We start from the raw sequence: 16,191 nt of genomic DNA, 5'->3' as shown, positions 1-16,191 counted from the left end.
CCCCTTTCCTCACCGCCCAGTGGCGACGGTTAGGGTACCTGGAATTGCGAGGGTTTCGATAGCGTGTCGTATGCTCAGCGTTCTAGGCGGTGCTCCATAGTTACTGGTACGCATACTTCATTACTATTATTATCACAGATGATTCTCACGACTTACGGATTCTGTATTGCAAAGTTGCCCACTCACTGCAGTTTATCCGTGACCTCAAAATCAACACTCTGGGTGCTTTTGAGGTCATTCTCAGATGTGCACAGAGCAGAGAAAAATTGGAGTCCCCACCACACGCGAGGCAACCCACCCTCTGCTTTTTACGTATTTATTTATTTCCTTATTTCAGCTCATCCCGTAAGCAACTGTGCTTTTTGTGGTTTATTGAGTGCAATATATTTGCTTTTTCGTGCTTTTTATTGGTGATTTTATTTTATATTATTATTTTTTTAAGTTTGTTTATTTTGAGAGAGAGACAGAGGCAGAGAATCCCAAGCAGGCTCTGTGCTGTCAGCACAGAGCCCAACTCAGGGCTTGAACTCACGAACCGTGAGATCATGACCTGAGCCAAAATCAAGAGTGAGACGACCGAGCCACTCAGGCGCCCCTATGTTTTTTTTTTTTTTTTTTTTTTTAATAATCTCCACACCCAATGTGGGACTCGGACCCACAACCCGAGATCGAGGGCCACATACTCCACTGACTGAGCCAGCCAGGTGCCCTTTTCTTGGGGATTTTAAATAGTCCTCAGGGTAGTGTTGAAGTGCTATCTTGCGTTCCTAAGGGCAAGAAGGCTGTTTTGTCCCTCATCAAGGAAAATGTATGCGTTAGATACGCTTCATTCAAGTGTGAGTTATAATGTTGTTGCCCGTGAGTTCTATCTATATGCCATATATATATAAACAAAGCCTGATGTGGGGCTTGGACCCACAAACCCGTGAGATCATGACCTGAGCCGAAGTTGGATATTCAGCTGACTGAGCCGCCCAGGCGCCCTTGTATATTTATATATTATACACATGTATTTATATATATATATTTTTTTATATAAATATATATTAATATAGACATATATATATAAAACAAGAGGTCTGTCTTCGCTTGGGCTGCTCTAACAAAAGTAGACCGTGCAGCTTAAACAACAAACATGCACTTCTCACTGTTCTGGAGGCTGGGAAGTTGAGGGTCCAGGTACCAGGCAAACAAGAAACACAGGGACACATCGAACAAGACCGACAAGCAGAGTCACATCCAGGCTTCCTGGCCCTAGGCCAGCATTCAGGGGCGCCCTCTCCCAGTCTCCCCAACCCCAACACCCGGCATTCTCTGTCCAGAGGCCTCTGACACCAGGGACAGCACTGTCACCCCCTGTGAGTCTCGGTCCAGCGTCACCTCCCCCGCGACCCCTTCCTCGACTCCCTGGCCACACCCGGCTCCCGTCCCGCACTGCCTGCTTGTTCTGTGTCCTCATCACCCACGTTCCCGTCCATGTGTTGTTTGCCTCGCCCACCACGCATTCAACAACCGTTGCCTATTAATTACTGTTCTACACAAAGCTCCGTGAGGACAGGAATCTGGTTTTGTCCCGCTCCAGCCCTAGGGGCCAGATGGGAACCCGGGCGGCAGCAGGGGCACCATCAGGTGCTGAATCCATCATGAATGACATCACAGCTAATGCGCGTCCACTCGCCGACATCTCACGGTCCCAGAGAGCGAGGGCTCATTTTGTCGGTTACTAGATCCCTGACCCATAATGGATGCTCACCTTTCGTTGAGTGAATGAATGAGTGTGACCGCATCTGAAACTGGTCTGGGGAGAAACCTGTTCTTAAGATGCAACCCCAGCCTCTTAAGCACTGGGGCCTGACTCCATTACCAGCTCAGAGGCCCCGGGCGAGTTGCTGGACCACTCCGTGCCTCAGTCTCCCCACCTGTAAAGTGGGGTACTAACAGTTCCCTGCTTCCCGAGGCCTGTGGTAAGGACTAAATGTGTCCGTGTGTGGAGCACTTAGGCTCTTACCTGGTACATGGTAAGCTCCGTAAGGGGTCCTGTCATTTCTCACTCAGGGGGCTCTGCCCTTTGATGACGACAATCTCCGCCAGCTGCTGGAGAAGGTGAAAAGGGGCGTCTTCCACATGCCCCACTTCATTCCTCCAGACTGCCAGAGCCTCCTGAGAGGGATGATCGAAGTGGAGCCTGAGAAAAGGCTCAGTGTGAGTTGGGGGGGGCAGGGGGGATGGTGGGTCATGAGGACAGAATCCCTAGGGGGCTCATAAAGATGGCTTTCCAGGACCTGCCTGTCAGCTTGGCCGGGGGGGGGGGGGGGGGGGGGGGTTGGGTTGTGTCGTGGAATGAGCCAGGGTCTGCCCAACCTGCCGCTCCAAGCTGGGAAGGTCCCCCACCGAGGGAAGGATGCATGCCCCAGGCAGTAGTTGTGGGTCAAGGCACTCAGTTGCCACTAGGGGAGACCAAAGTCATCCTGACCCCGGTGGAGAGGAGGGCGCATCGTCAGGGACCCCCAATGCCACCTCATCAACTTTCGACCTCACTGGTGCTTCTCTACGACCCACCCTCTTCACAGCTGGAGCAAATTCAGAAACATCCCTGGTACCTGTGAGTACGGGGAACTGGGTGCCTGGTTCCGGGAGGACGTGGGGAGGGGGGCAAATGTCAAGCACCAGCTAGGGGGTGGGATGCCAAGGTTCCTCAAGGAGGAGGGGCCGGAGACTCGGATTTCTGGGTTCCCAGGAGAGGGTGGAGTGGGCTCGATCACGGATGCCCGGCCCCCTGTAACATTTCTCCGTCTCCCAGGGGCGGGAAACACGAGCCGGACCCCTGTCTGGAGCCAGCCCCAGGCCGCCGGGTGGCCATGCGGAGCCTGCCATCAAACGGAGAGCTGGACCCCGACGTCCTAGAGAGCATGGCTTCGCTGGGCTGCTTCAGGGACCGCGAGCGGCTGCACCGCGAACTGCGCAGCGAGGAGTAAGGCCCCCTCGCCCTCGAACACCCGCGCCACCTGCCCGCCTCCGGCGAGCTGCTGCAGCGCCCCGGACGGCCAGCAGGGGGCGCAGCTGTGCCTCGCACCCGCGCAGACCCCCTGGGGCGGGCGTCAGGGCCGCTAGACAGGGCAGGGCTTAAAGGTCCCACGTGGAGCTATTCCCCGAGGAACCAGGAGGGGGCGGTAGGGCCAGTGGAAAAAAAGATGCAGAAAAGTATCAACAGGTGCTGACGCAGACTTAGTGCCTCACGTGGGTAGTGCTTGCAAATAGTAAGTGCTTCGATATTATTATTACTACTACTGTTATCATTGCTGACTAAGGTGAGGGTAGGATGTACACCGACACAGAGGAACTAACCGTGCCGCTACCTAGGAAGATGGAAGCATGGGCAGAGATGTTGGGTGTGCCGAGCCCCAGCTGCGGGGAGGGGGTGAGACCTTGGAGACCCGACCTCTGATCCCAATTCTCCTCCTACCCCCTCACGCCCCTTGCGTGCCAGGGAGAACCAAGAAAAGATGATCTATTATCTGCTTTTGGATCGGAAGGAGCGCTATCCCAGCTGTGAGGACCAGGACCTGCCTCCCAGGAATGATGTTGGTGAGCAGGCAGGGCTGGGAATCCAGACCCCGGATTCCGGTGGGAGGAAGGGGCTGCAAGCCCTTAGCTTCTGGGTTTGGACCCCTGACTTGCCCTGTGACCTTGTCACAACTCTCCACTCTGGGCCTCCGTTTCCCCATCTGCATGAGTGCCATGTGCAGCTGGACGAACATGTCTTTTAATCAGGTTGAAACTCTCTCCGCCCTCAGACCCACCTCGGAAACGTGTGGATTCCCCTATGCTGAGCCGTCACGGGAAGCGGCGGCCAGAGCGGAAGTCCATGGAAGTACTGAGCATCACGGATGCTGGGGGCGGTGGCTCCCCAGTGCCTACCCGGCGGGCCCTGGAGATGGCCCAGCACAGTCAGAGGTGGGAGCCCCCGCCCCTCCAGTGGATCACAGTCCTGGCGGGTGAGGGGGAGGGTGGGAGGTCAGGGTTCTAGCCCAGCTAGCTGCCCCTCGACCGTACTGTGTCGTTGGGACAAGTCATCTCCCCTCTCTGGGCCTCGTGTCCTCATCTGAAAGGAGTGTGGAAGGGAGAGGACATCTGAGCCTTATGAAACCCACACAACTGATTTAAAAAAAAAAAACATGTCTCCTGGAAACAGGTCTCGTAGTGTCAGTGGAGCCTCCACCGGTCTGTCCTCCAGCCCTCTGAGCAGCCCAAGGGTAAGGCCAGGTCCCCGATTACTCAAGGGATAAGGGGGTGAAAACACTGGAGCAAAGATTGGCAGAACTACAATTCCCATGAAGTCTTGGGGCATTGCCTTTTTGTCCCTAAAAGGACCAAAACCTAAGGCTGCATGAAGCATTTTGTTTTAGTACATTGGGCATTTCACCTCCAATAGGATTGGGTTTTTAGTGTGTCAGAGGTTCATTTATTCATTTAACAAAAGCTAAGTGAGTCCCTACCGTGACCAGTCACTGTGCTGGGTCTTAGAGCAGTGAGCATGATAGAAAAAGTCCCTGTCCCCTTAACAATGTGGTTTGGGAGGCGGAAATAATGGACTACAAGTTCCAGCGTGCATCAGTGTCCACCTCTGTGAGCATGTGAGACTGAGGCTCCAAGAGCCTCCTGGGAGTTGTAGTCGGCCATCTCACCCATCTCCACTCTTTCGCAGAGTCCTGTCTTTTCCTTCTCGCCTGAGCCCGGGGCTGGAGATGAGGCTCGGGGCGGGGGCTCCCCGACTTCCAAAACGCAGACGCTGCCTTCTCGAGGCCCCAGGGGTGGGGGCGCCGGAGAGCAGCCCCCGCCCCCGAGTGCCCGCTCCACACCCCTGCCTGGCCCCCCAGGCTCCCCGCGCTCCTCTGGGGGAACCCCCTTGCATTCGCCCCTGCACACACCCCGGGCCAGCCCCACCGGGACGCCGGGAACAACGCCACCCCCAAGCCCCGGTGGTGGTGTCGGGGGAGCCGCCTGGAGGAGTCGTCTCAACTCCATCCGCAACAGCTTCCTGGGCTCCCCTCGCTTTCACCGGCGCAAGATGCAGGGTACGGGGTCCCTGGGGGTGCAGGGGCTGGGGGCACGGATTCCTGAGTCCTAATATGAGGAGAGAGGTAGGGGGCCTGGATTCCCACGTCCTAGGAGAAGAGAAGATGGGTTTGGGAGGAAAGATTCAGGTGTTGGGAAGAGGGGGTGTGGCATCCATCTCTGGAGGAGGGGCCTCCCTGAAGGACACGCCCCTTCCTTGCTCTGGCTCATCTTCCCATTGGCTCATGGCAAGCAAGTTCCACCCTCGGGGCGTTGGGACAGCATCCCTGGAAGGACCATCAGTCAGCATGCCATTTGGGGTTTAGCTACTGGGAGGTGAGCGGGCGGGCGCTGGGGTCTGGAACCTCTGGTTGGAGGTGATTGCTAGCCTGCGTGCTGGACACCAGGATGACGGACAAGTGCTGACCATACTCTCCCCTCCCTATCCCCCAGTCCCCACTGCTGAGGAGATGTCCAGTTTGACTCCAGAGTCTTCTCCAGAGTGAGTCTGACGGGGAAGGGAGAGGAAGGAGGGAGGGATTTAATCCCTTAGCCCCCTCCTGACCCGCCTCCAACCATCCCCTTTCACTCAGATTGGCAAAACGCTCCTGGTTTGGGAATTTCATCTCCTTGGACAAAGAAGAACAAATATTCCTTGTGCTAAAGGACAAACCTCTCAGCAGCATCAAAGCGGACATTGTTCACGCCTTCCTGTCGGTGAGGGTCCTGGGCAGCATAGGACTACAAATCCCAGAAGCCCTTGGGGGATTCCTCCCCCCCTCCCCCCCAGCTCTAGCCTGGCTTCCTCCTAAGGCTCATGGGATCTGTAGCTTTCCATTCAGAGTTGGGTTTGGTCACTGTAGGGGCAGGGAGGTGGGAGGGGCTTACTGTGTCCTGGGGTGCTTTGCTCTAGGAGCTAGTGGGACTTAAAGGTTTTGAGACAGATGTGGCAGTGCTTGTGGAGGAGATGTTTGTGTCATGTGGTTCTGGAGCCTAGGGCTGACACCTAGATATGAGGGTCCTGTTATGTGGGGATCCAGTTGCTCAGCCATTCCCCTTATACCCTGCCTATAGTTGGACACGAAAACTACAAGTCCCAGCAGGCAGTGGGGGCTCCCAATGGCTTTTCTGTTATTCTTTGCCCCAGTGGCTGATGGAACTTGTAGTTCCTTGGGCAGAAGTAGTTGTAGGGTTGGCTCTCCATTCCCTGGAATCAGGTCACTGGAATCACCCCCTCTTTTTGTCCCCCTTCTGCCTCAGATCCCCAGCCTGAGCCACAGTGTGCTGTCACAGACCAGCTTCAGGGCCGAGTACAAGGCCAGTGGCGGCCCATCCGTCTTCCAGAAGCCCGTCCGATTCCAGGTAGACATCAGCTCCTCAGAGGGCCCGGAGCCTTCCCCACGAAGGGATGGCAGCGGTGGTGGTGGCATCTACTCTGTCACCTTTACTCTCATCTCCGGTAAGTTTCCCTCAGCTACACTGCCTCCAGCCTGGTGTTGGGATCCTCAAGACAGCTGAGATAGGATAGTGGCCCACGAGGGCAGCAAGAGCGAGGAGGAGGAGGTGGGGCTCAGCTCGTGCTGACTGACTGTGTGAGCCCCCTGCTCGTTCCGACCCCTACCTCCTCTCCTTCCCCCTTTCCTCATTGACATTTAGTGGATATTTATGATGTTCCAAATGCTTTCCTTGCACTATTTCATTGAAGCTTCCCAGCAGCCTTTGTGGTGTTAGTAATCACCCATCTTACAGAGGAGAAAACTGAGTCCTCTAGAGGTAAACAGACTTGACAGAGTCACACTACAGACCATGACAGAGCTGGGCTCAACCGAGCCCTTGACCTTGAAGTGCAGAGCCCCCTTCCTACTTCCTTAAGACAGTACAGCAGAAGGGCAAAGACATGGCCCGCCCGTTGTCAAATGTCACTGCTGCACCCAGAGCAGACATCAGCAATCGACCACTGCACTTCCTCCTGCCGAGCTCAGGTGCAGCCTGAGAAACTTCAGGCCACCGTCACTAATCGGGAGTTGGCACAGGAGACGAAAACCACAGAGGTGCCTTGCTTCCGGTTCAGCTTGGTTCCTGAGTCCTGCTAACCAAGAGTTTGAATGACCAGGGCTGCTCCTGTTTCCCAGCCTTGTGAGCTGTCTTAGTGTGTCACAGCTGGGAGATGAGCTTGCTCTCGGGGTTTCTAAACCAGGCTTCCCCAGAGCACTGCGGTGTCATCACCGAAATGAATGACGGCGCGTTGTTTTTCCTTTCCCTTAAAGACTAATACGCAGGACTTCCTCGATTTTAAGATTTTATTTTACTTCCTGTTTCTTTTCTTGCATTTCTGGCTCTACATGACCTCACCTTGAAACTAACAAGGAACAGGACCTATTTAAGTGGAAAACGGCACCCATCATTATTTCAACTCAGACCTTTCTTAGTCCCCTTTGCAGACCGAAGTTTAGTTTTATGCCCAACACAGGGCGGGGAAGTTGAGACCGAGAGAAGAGTCCTTTGCTGGGTTCCACAGGGTGGGAGGGCCTTCCTTGTCCCGGTCGGTCCCCGAGTCAGTCTGTCTCCATACCCCTTCCAGGTCCCAGCCGTCGGTTCAAGCGAGTTGTGGAGACCATCCAGGCACAGCTGCTGAGTACTCACGACCAGCCCTCCGTGCAGGCCCTGGCAGGTGTGGGGGGGTGGGGGCTGCAATGTCTCCCTCTTTGATCCTGTGGGCTGGAGGGGAGACCCCCTGCTGAACGAGTGCCCCCCAGGGCTCCGGTTTGTGGGCGGGGCCTCCGAGAGGCTGGGGCCTGAGCTCCATCCAGGGAACCTGGCCATCCTGACCGAGAAGGCCTCGTTGCTAGGGAGGGCACCTCCAGGGGTCCCCAAGAGGATGAGTAGTCTCATTGTCGGGCGTAGTGGAACTTTCTGCTGCCAGAAGTTCTGGAAGTGTGTTCTGGAGAAGGGGAATCTACCATCCGGGTTTGTTCAGACCCCCAAATGGCCCACGTAGGTTCCCCCGGGCCCTATTGCCAAGGAGCGTCCTCCCTAACAACCAGGGTTGGGAGGAAGGAAAGGGGACCTCTGGCTGTCATCCCCAAATCTGAGCTGCTGCTGCTGCGACAGGCTGTCCCTTAGCGAATAGCGTCCTAGCCAGAGTCTGTGAGGACACCTCCTGAGGGTGGGCCGCCGGCTCTCACTGGGACTCATTTGGCCCAGTTCCCACAGTCACACAGCTTGGAGGGGCCCAGGATGTGTGACCTGCCGTCCTGATCTCGCCAGGTCCGGCTGCAGATGTGTCCTCCCGGCAACCGTCTCCCCAGGCTTCCAGCCCCGTGCGGCTGCCGGAACATGTTCCTTGGGGGTTGGCAGCCGTGAGGGTACTGAGGCCAGACTGCTTCCTCCTCCACAGACGAGAAGAACGGGGCCCAGACTCGGCCTGCTGGTACCTCACCCAGAAGCCTGCAGCCCCCGCCTGGCCGCCCAGACCCAGAGCTGAGCAGCTCTCCCCGCCGAGGCCCCGCTAAGGACAAGAAGCTCCTGGCCACCAACGGGACTCCTCTGCCCTGACCCCAGGGGGCCGGGGAAGGAGGGGAGCCCCCTCCACCCCCCTTCCCTGCCCCCCAACTGTGAATCTGTAAATAGGGCCCAAGGAGTATGTAGGGAGGGGAGAGATACAACAAACCCGGCCTTGCCCCGCAGGGATGGGGCTCAGGGGGCCGTGCCCAATGGGGGGTGGTTCTAGGGGGGACTGAGGGGGGGGAGCTGTTTCTATTTTATTTATTGATTAATTTATTATTTTATTTATTGATCAATCTCTCTGCGGGGCGGGGTGGGGGAGGGACGGGAGCTGGTTGGGGTGGCTTAGCAGATCCGGACGGAGAGGGCCATCTGTCCCTGTGTTCCCCAACTCCTCCTTCCCGGGCCCCCCCTTCCCCGGTTCTCCCCTTCCCTCAACAACCTTCTGTACGGATTTGCTCTCCGGAAGGAATTCTGGTTTCGCGTGACCCTGCCTGCGTCCGTGTCTCTGATTCCGCCGGCGGCAAAAAAAAAAAAAAAAAAAAAAAAAAAAAATTAATAATAATAATAATAAATAGCCTTGAGCAGGGATGGCTGGCTGGCCTTGGCCTCTCACTTCCCGGGTGGCCGCGATCGATCGCAGCGCCGGGGTCAGACCACACCGAGCGGACTGCCGTTCACAGGGGGATCTGCAGGGAGAGGGGGGAGGCGGGTGGAGAGCTGAGGCTGGGGCCCGGCCGGAGAGTCAGGGTGCAGCCGTCCAGGCCGGAGAAGTCCACAGCAAACAGGCCAAAGAGCGTGAACAGCAGCATGGCCACGGCCCACTCGCAGGCGGCGGAGGCCGAGCGCAGCAGCCAGGAGTGGAGGATGACCACTTCACGCCGGGATCAAGGGCCACGCCGAGCAGAGAGGACCCCGCACCCTCCCGCGACAGACTCTCGGTGAATGCCCGCCGACCTCTGTGTCTATCTCAGGCTGTGGCCCGTAGGTTCCTCCTGCTCCTGTCGCGTTTCCGACATTGCAGAACAAAGTTTCTCTTATCCTTGGCCTTTCCTGACGCCATTAAGCCTCCACCCTCACCATCTCCCCACTTGCCCAGCCAGACAAGCAGCTCCCAGTTGCTTCTCCCTTCAAATAGGCAGCGTTTCCTAAAGATCCCCCCAACCCCGGGTGCCAGCATCAGGCTACGTTGGCGACTTTCTTCCCCAGCCACCCACAGCCCTAGGGCCCCTCCCAGTCACCCCCTGAAATATCTTCTTCCTCCTCCTGGTGTCCCCATCTGGTGACAGCCCTGCCACCCACTCACATGCCTAGCGGACCCTGGGGAATCACCCTCGCCCCTGCCCCTCCCCTCCCCCTCCTCATGGCCAGCTGGTCACCCCAAGGCTTGTGCTGTTGGTCTTGCCCACCTCTGTCCTGGGCTGTCCTGTCCTGTCTCCAGCTTCTTAGTCCCCTGCTCCTAAAAACCTTTTTTTCTTCTTCCCTCCCTCCCTCCCTCCCTCCCTTCTTCCCTTCCAAGTAAACTCTACACCCAGTGTGGGGCTCGAACTCACAACCCTAAGAGCAAGAGGCACATGCTCCACTGACTGAGCCAGCCAGGCGCCCCCTGAAAACCTTCTGCCAGCCCAAGCACACTTCAAGCTCAGCCTAGCAGAGAGGCATCTCGCTTTCTGGGACACCCCCTCGCCCGACTCCCTGCAACAACTTTCTTGCTTCTCACATAAGCTAGCGCTCTCTCACTGCCCCTAGATCGGTTTAGACATTATTCCGTTCACTGAAGGATTTTTAGACCGTGAACAAGGCTGACGTCACCCCTGACCCCATGAATCTTACAGCAAAGAACAGGTGGGAGCACCCAGACACAGGGTGGTTACCCCCAGAACTGACCTTGTTTCTCCCCTGCTCATCAGCTCCCCATGGCTCCCTATTGCCCCTGGGCAGAAACCCAAGCCTTTCAAGCCTCACAGTAGCACTGGAGATCCTCATCTCCGCCCTGCCAGCAGCCTCATCTGTGAGCGGGTCTCTCTCCACCCTCTACATGCACCTGCAGTGTTGCCCAAAGTAGCTCCTTCTGCAAGACCAGTTCAGAATCTGTCAGTTCTCGGACCTATCCTTGCAGACACCCAGCCCTTATCACACCTCGCTGGCCATCTTTATGGTCCATCTCCCAGCCCCACAGAAAAAGGACCCTGCAGCCAAACTGATTAGCAGCCCAATTGTCCCTAAGGCAGACCACACAGGATGTCAGCTGGTTTCCCTCCAGCCTCTTCCAACCAACGTCAGCAGTCTTCTGGCCTCCATTCCACCCTCTCCAAGGAGATCAGTCCCTAAGGGTGAATTTGCAGCCTCCCCTCTCTCAGAGCAGTTTGCTTATCAATAACCACTGTTACTATGATCAAAACAAGTCCATCTTAATATATGGGGACTGAAGTGCCCAGAGTCACCTGAGTCACCCAGAGGCACCCACCCAGAGGCCGTGCTGGCGGAAGGCATCTGGGCTCAGGTGACTCAGCACAGGGCTGGGTAGAGTCTTCACCGGGTGCCAGGTATGTTGGTAAATGGTTAACAACCGACCACGATTTACAGCATTGGCCAATTTCTGTGTGGTAAATGCTCCCACCAAGGCCAGTTGGAGCTGCTAATATGACATCACCGGATGTGGAGCTGGGAAGAGGCCCGGGCTGCTCTTGAGAGCCTGCTGGAGCTCTGCCATTGAACTTCATGACCGGTCTTGGCCAAGACACTCCCCCTCTCTGAACCTCAGTTTCCAGTCTTAGCCAACATGATGCACGGCACAGGGCAGGCTCCCCTAACAGATCCCTGCTCACTCCGTGCTGTTAGCGCAGAGCCTGCTGCTTCGGACCCTCTGTTACCCCCTCCTCCCTGCCCCTCCCCTGCTTGTGCTCTGTCTCCCTTTCTCTCTCTCAAAAATAAACAAACATTAAATAAAAACTCCTGAGGAGACGGAGGCCCAGACAAGACAGGGCACTGTGCACCACACGTCGCACACCCAGCCCAATGGACAAACCCCAAGCCCTGCCACCGGCCCCAGTAAGGATACTGGTCACCATGAGGATGGTGCAGAGGCTGCAGAGGCCCAGGCGGAGTGGCCCGATCCAGGGAGGCCCAGGCTGGGGCAGGCTCTTCATCCACCAGAAGAGTAAATGCTGCATCCAGAAGTACAGGTTGCCCACGAAGAAGGCGAAGAAGGCCCCTGTCAGGTGCGTGGGCAGCTGGTTCTTTTGCTGGGAGAAAAGGGACAAGAGGGGAGAGGAAGCTACATACGTGGGGGGAGGGGTCCTCGATCCACCCAGTAGACTGTGTTGGAAAACTGCCACACCCAGGGCACCTGGGTGGCTCCGTCGGCTAAGCATCCAACTTTGGCTCAGGTCATGATCTCACAGTTCACGAGTTCGAGCCCCGAGTCTGGCTCTGTGCTGATAGCTCAGAGCCTGGAGTCTGCTTTGGATTCTGTGTCTCCCTCTATCTGCTCCTCCCCTTCTCTCTCTCTCTCTCTCTCTCTCTCTCTCTCTGTCTCTCAAATATAAATAAACATTAAAGAAAAGGATAAAAGAAAGAGTGTTGGCCATGGTCAGCTAGAGGAGGACAGGCACTTAAATTTGTTGCCCACTGCTGTGGCCTTGGTCCCTAAAACAGTGCCCGACACATCGCAGACACTCAGTAAATATTAGTGAAGTATATCTTTCATTTTTAACCAGGGTCAGGGAGCCTAATATGGCCACTCAGGGGGTAAGAATTTGCTTCTGGAGGATGAAAAAATTCTCAACTATTACAATGGTTTGTGGCTTGCAGATATACGGTATGTTATTTAATATATTCTAAATACTAAAGGCTTAATAAGAGAAAGCATTGGCCAAGGGGAAATGTCTTTAAAAGTTCCCTTAGGGGAGGTGTGCCTGGGTGGCTCAGTCAGTTAAATGTCTGACTTCAGCTCAGGTCATGTGCTCCTGGTTCATGAGTTCAAGCCCCAGGTCAGGCTCTGCACTGACAGTGAGGAAGCCTGCTTGGGATTCTGTCTCTCTCTCCCTCTCTCTGCCCCTCCCCACTTGCTGTCACCCTCCCTCAAAATAAATAAGCTTTAAAAAAGACTTCTTAGGAGAGCAATATAGTATTTTTAAGAAGTTAAAGTTGAGGAACCCAGGAATAAATGAATGAGTGAATGAATGCTATGCAGAGGTGATTGGGAATTTTTATTAAGAAGCCCAAGGAGGCAACCTCTTATCTGAACACCCTGTGGTTTCTTTAGGTTGGAGAGGTTTGGAATCCAAGACAAAACAGTAAAATTAAATAACAATGTAAAATAAATCAATAGGCTTTCTCCAACCCATTGTCCATTTATTTGTTCTACAATTATCTACTGAACTTCACAGTGAAGAATGCGGGTTCTAGAGTCTGAATCTGGGTTCATTTCTTTTCTTTTCTTTAATGTTTTTATTTTTGAGAGAGAGAGAGAAAGAGAGAACGAGTGGGGGAGGGGCAGAGAAAGAGAGAGACACAGAAACAGAAGCAGGCTCCAGGCTCTGAGCTGTCAGCACAGAGCCCAGGGCAGGGGCTCCAACTAGTGAACTGGGAGATCATGACCTGAGCTGAAGTCAGAGGCTTAACCAACAGAGCCACCCAGGCGCCCCTGGGTTCATTTCCGACCTCCAGGGACCAGCTGATTAAAACAACAACAACAAAAACCAACTCTTTCGGATTTGACCAAAAAAAGGTGAACGTAGGTCTCTTGTGGTGATGGATGAAGACACACACAATAAAAGCCTAGCGCCCCGCACGGAGCCAACACTCCAACTCTGTGGCAACCCTAAGAATGAGTGGTTCCGAGTAATTATATCATTAAAAGGGGACAGGGGCAGGGGGTGGCAATCAATTACCCCAGCCTTCTAGAGTTCAGTGAAATAACGAAGCCAAGAGCCTCCCACGCGGAGCTCTATTCTGAGAGCCGAGGAGCTCACCCCTCCCTCCACCCCGACCCAATGGCCACAAGAGAAATACAAGTCCCAGAAGGCCATGCGCGGACGAGCCCCCGCAACAAGAAGCCAGCGGCCCCGGGGGATGCTGGGAGCTGTAGTCCCAGACTTGGACTGTCAGACCCTCCTGCCGGTCTCACCTGGAAATTGCCCACCACGGAGGTGCCCAGGGCACACAGGAGTCCGGTCCACAGGATCAGCAGGTTAAACCACTTTCCGGCCCCCAAGTCCCGGAGCTGGTGGTAACGGATAATGCAGATCCAGGCGGCTGGGAGGAGAGGGAAGTGGGCGGGAGCCCCGGACCCGGACTCCCAGGGCAGGGGGTGCGGAGAGACCGGCTATCTAGGGGGGGGGGGGGCCTAACCCCCATATCTGGGGGAGCGCGTGTGGGCTTGGACTACTGGGTTGAAGCTGGGGCTGGGGCCGGGCCCCCCCTTGGCTGGGAGGAGCTCGCCCGAACAGAAAGGGCTAGAATATTTACCCATAGCAGCTCCCATGTTGAGCAGCTGGCTGAAGATGCAGCTCTGAGGGGGGTAAGATCCACAGAGGCTGGGGAAAATGAAGGATCATCCTGGGGCTCCTGAGACGCGGGCCCCCTCCTCTTCTCCCGCGGAGCCCCCCACCCCCACCCCGCCAGCGCCATAAGTACCTGATATAGGGGAAACCCTCGGTGAGGTTCACAGCCCTGTTGGCCACTGCAAGGGCAAAACTGAAGTACAGGGACACATCAAGGTGGTTTTAACGACACCTTTTCTTTCTGTTACCCACAGAAACAGGGACTTCTAGCTCCCTCCCCTCGGACCCAGGAGTCCAGACCCCAGCGCCCTCCTCCCTCACACCCCTGGGATCCTGGTCCCAGCCCCTCCTCCCTCAGACCCAGGAGTCCTGTCCCCAGCCCCTCCTCCCTCAGACCTAGGAGTCCTGACCCCCAGAACCTCCTCCCTCAGACCCAGGAGTCCAGGCCCCCAGGCCCCCCTCCCTAAGACCCGGGGGTCCTGCCCCCAGGACCTCCTCCCTCAGACCCAGGAGTCCAGACGCCCCCCCCCCCCGCCCCTCCTCCCTCAGACCAGGAGTCCAGCCCCCTCCTCCCTCAGACCCAGGAGTCCAGACCCCCCAGCGCCCTCCTCCCGCAGACCCAGGGGTCATCCTGCCTCTAACACTCACACAGTCCAGACTCCAGTGATAGCCCAGACGGCCAGGAAAGCAGGCAGCAGGGACAGGTAGCCCCACATGCCGGGCTCTGCAGGGCAAGTAGAGAGCCACGAACCTCTCTCTTTCTCTCTCTTTCTCTTTCTCCAGTGAGGAACCTGCCCTAAGGGTCCAGATGCATCAGAAGGTGGCCTCCTGGCTCTAAGGCCCCCATTGGCTCCCAGGTGGAATCAGTCCGCAAGGGTCCGGGCTGCTGAGGCCAGCTCTCAGCCTGAGGCGTTTTCCCTCTTTGAACAACGGTCTTTCCATCCGGACCTCCCAGTTTTTCCAGGCTGGCCTCCCCCAGCCCAGCTTCCCAGCCTCTCCCAGCCAGCCCTCCACCACCGGCCTGGCCTCATGGCTTCCCCAGAACGCTCACCTGTCCTGAACCTGCTCCCTCTGGCGCTCCCGAGTCCTGGGCCTGGGGGCTGTGGGAGAGGTTGAAAAGGGAGCAGGGGACGGGCGTGGAGCTGGGTGGTGCTGTGGCAGAGCCAAAGTCCAGCCCGGGAGGCTGCAGGACAGTGTCAGGTCAGGAGTCTGACGGTCTCACCACCACTTTCTCCGGGACCTCACCCCCAAACTGCCACTTCCCCACGCAGAACCTAGCAGGCACCACCTTAGTTAGCTTCGAGAGGCCCCCAACTTCCTTCCTTCAGCTTTCAGCAGTTCACCGTCCAAGAGCCCAGCCCTTGTCCTTCCCAGGACCCACAATCTGAGCCTGCAGCGCTCCCCACCCTTCCTCCCTCAAAGACCCAGTCGTGCAGGCCCCCAGTCCCTTCTAGAGTACGTGCACTTGTAGGGGCACTCGGGCGGCTCAGTCGGTTAAGCGTTGGACTTCGGCTCAGGTCATGAGCTCACAGTTTGTGAGTTCGAGCCCCACATCGGGCTCTGTGCCCACAGCTCAGAGGCCACTTCAGGTCCTCGGTCTGTCTCTTTCTCTCTCTCTCCCTCTGCCCCATCCCCTGCTCGTGTTCTCTCTCAAAAAATAAACATTAAAAAAAAAAAAAAAGATTTAGAACACATCCACTTGTTTCAAGCCTCTGGGGTCCCACCTTTAGCTCTTACCTCCTCTGGGACCTCAGAATCCAGGCCCACGGGTCAGACTCTGTGCTGGGAGTAGTTTCCGTCCTTATGCTGCTGGATGTAGGGCCTTGCTGACCCGGCCTCCTCGCCCTCACTTGCCTTCCCCTCTCCCTTCCTCTGGACAGCTGCTGGAATTCCCCGGTGGGCAGGCTCAGGGTGGGTGGGAAGGGAGACCTTGGTGTTGACATCTCATCCGATGAGGCTTCCCCGAAAGCAATTGTTTCCTCTGCCCAGACCATTCTGCTGTGTCTTCCACATGGCAACCCTCAGATTTCTGGTTTCCTTCCCTCTTGGTGATCAGACCTTTGGGCCCTGGCCTCATCCTGCTTCCTGTGGACCCAGGAATCTAGGTCTCCAGGCCCTCCTCCCT

General features: G+C 56.3%; 2 protein-coding genes across 10 annotated transcripts in view; one reads left to right on the top strand and one right to left on the bottom strand.

Annotated features, from left to right (window-relative positions):
• BRSK1 (BR serine/threonine kinase 1) overlaps positions 1 to 8,852 on the top strand; it is a 19,101-nt gene extending 10,249 nt beyond the window's left edge. For both annotated transcript variants that reach the window (XM_047835583.1, XM_047835584.1), the window contains 12 exons: positions 2,056 to 2,202; positions 2,571 to 2,602; positions 2,801 to 2,971; positions 3,488 to 3,585; positions 3,795 to 3,954; positions 4,193 to 4,253; positions 4,706 to 5,075; positions 5,509 to 5,557; positions 5,649 to 5,772; positions 6,316 to 6,514; positions 7,637 to 7,726; positions 8,453 to 8,852. In XM_047835583.1, the coding sequence (XP_047691539.1) occupies positions 2,056 to 2,202; positions 2,571 to 2,602; positions 2,801 to 2,971; positions 3,488 to 3,585; positions 3,795 to 3,954; positions 4,193 to 4,253; positions 4,706 to 5,075; positions 5,509 to 5,557; positions 5,649 to 5,772; positions 6,316 to 6,514; positions 7,637 to 7,726; positions 8,453 to 8,610 (1,659 nt within the window). In that variant the 3' untranslated portion in view covers positions 8,611 to 8,852. The remainder of the gene's footprint in view (positions 1 to 2,055; positions 2,203 to 2,570; positions 2,603 to 2,800; positions 2,972 to 3,487; positions 3,586 to 3,794; positions 3,955 to 4,192; positions 4,254 to 4,705; positions 5,076 to 5,508; positions 5,558 to 5,648; positions 5,773 to 6,315; positions 6,515 to 7,636; positions 7,727 to 8,452) is intronic.
• Positions 7,342 to 16,191, bottom strand: TMEM150B (transmembrane protein 150B). Of its 8 annotated transcripts, none has more exons than XM_047835593.1 (8): positions 15,804 to 16,187; positions 15,118 to 15,166; positions 14,715 to 14,857; positions 14,200 to 14,259; positions 14,032 to 14,099; positions 13,691 to 13,818; positions 11,621 to 11,804; positions 7,342 to 9,433 (listed from the first exon to the last, which is right to left on the bottom strand). In XM_047835593.1, the coding sequence occupies exons 1-8, from the start codon at positions 16,058 to 16,060 to the stop codon at positions 9,237 to 9,239; spliced, it is 1,086 nt and encodes a 361-aa protein (XP_047691549.1). In that variant the 5' UTR covers positions 16,061 to 16,187; the 3' UTR covers positions 7,342 to 9,236. The 8 variants fall into 8 exon arrangements, with proteins under 8 accessions (XP_047691549.1, XP_047691552.1, XP_047691553.1 ...); XM_047835596.1 differs by having other exon boundaries at positions 13,691 to 13,786; positions 14,032 to 14,074; XM_047835591.1 differs by having other exon boundaries at positions 8,855 to 9,433; positions 14,032 to 14,074; positions 14,715 to 14,862; positions 15,118 to 15,249; positions 15,804 to 16,191.

Source organism: Prionailurus viverrinus, chromosome E2 (genome assembly GCF_022837055.1).
Source record: "Prionailurus viverrinus isolate Anna chromosome E2, UM_Priviv_1.0, whole genome shotgun sequence".
In the NCBI taxonomy this organism is placed as follows: Eukaryota; Metazoa; Chordata; class Mammalia; order Carnivora; family Felidae; genus Prionailurus; species Prionailurus viverrinus.
The sequence above is the reverse complement of the archived record's forward strand: the minus strand, read 5'-3'. Positions and strand labels throughout refer to the sequence as shown.

Bases quoted from the DNA above. Each gene is read 5' to 3' on its own strand.
- TMEM150B (XM_047835590.1), bottom strand. From the start codon at position 16,060: ATGGTCTGGGCAGAGGAAACAATTGCTTTCGGGGAAGCCTCATCGGAT. The intron at 14,858-15,117 runs GTGAGCGTTCTG...CCCTTAGGGCAG, and splicing joins AGGGAGCAGGTTCAGGACAG to GTTCCTCACTGGAGAAAGAG. The intron at 9,434-11,620 runs GTATCCTTACTG...CCCGGCGTGAAG, and splicing joins CACCATCCTCATGGTGACCA to TGGTCATCCTCCACTCCTGG.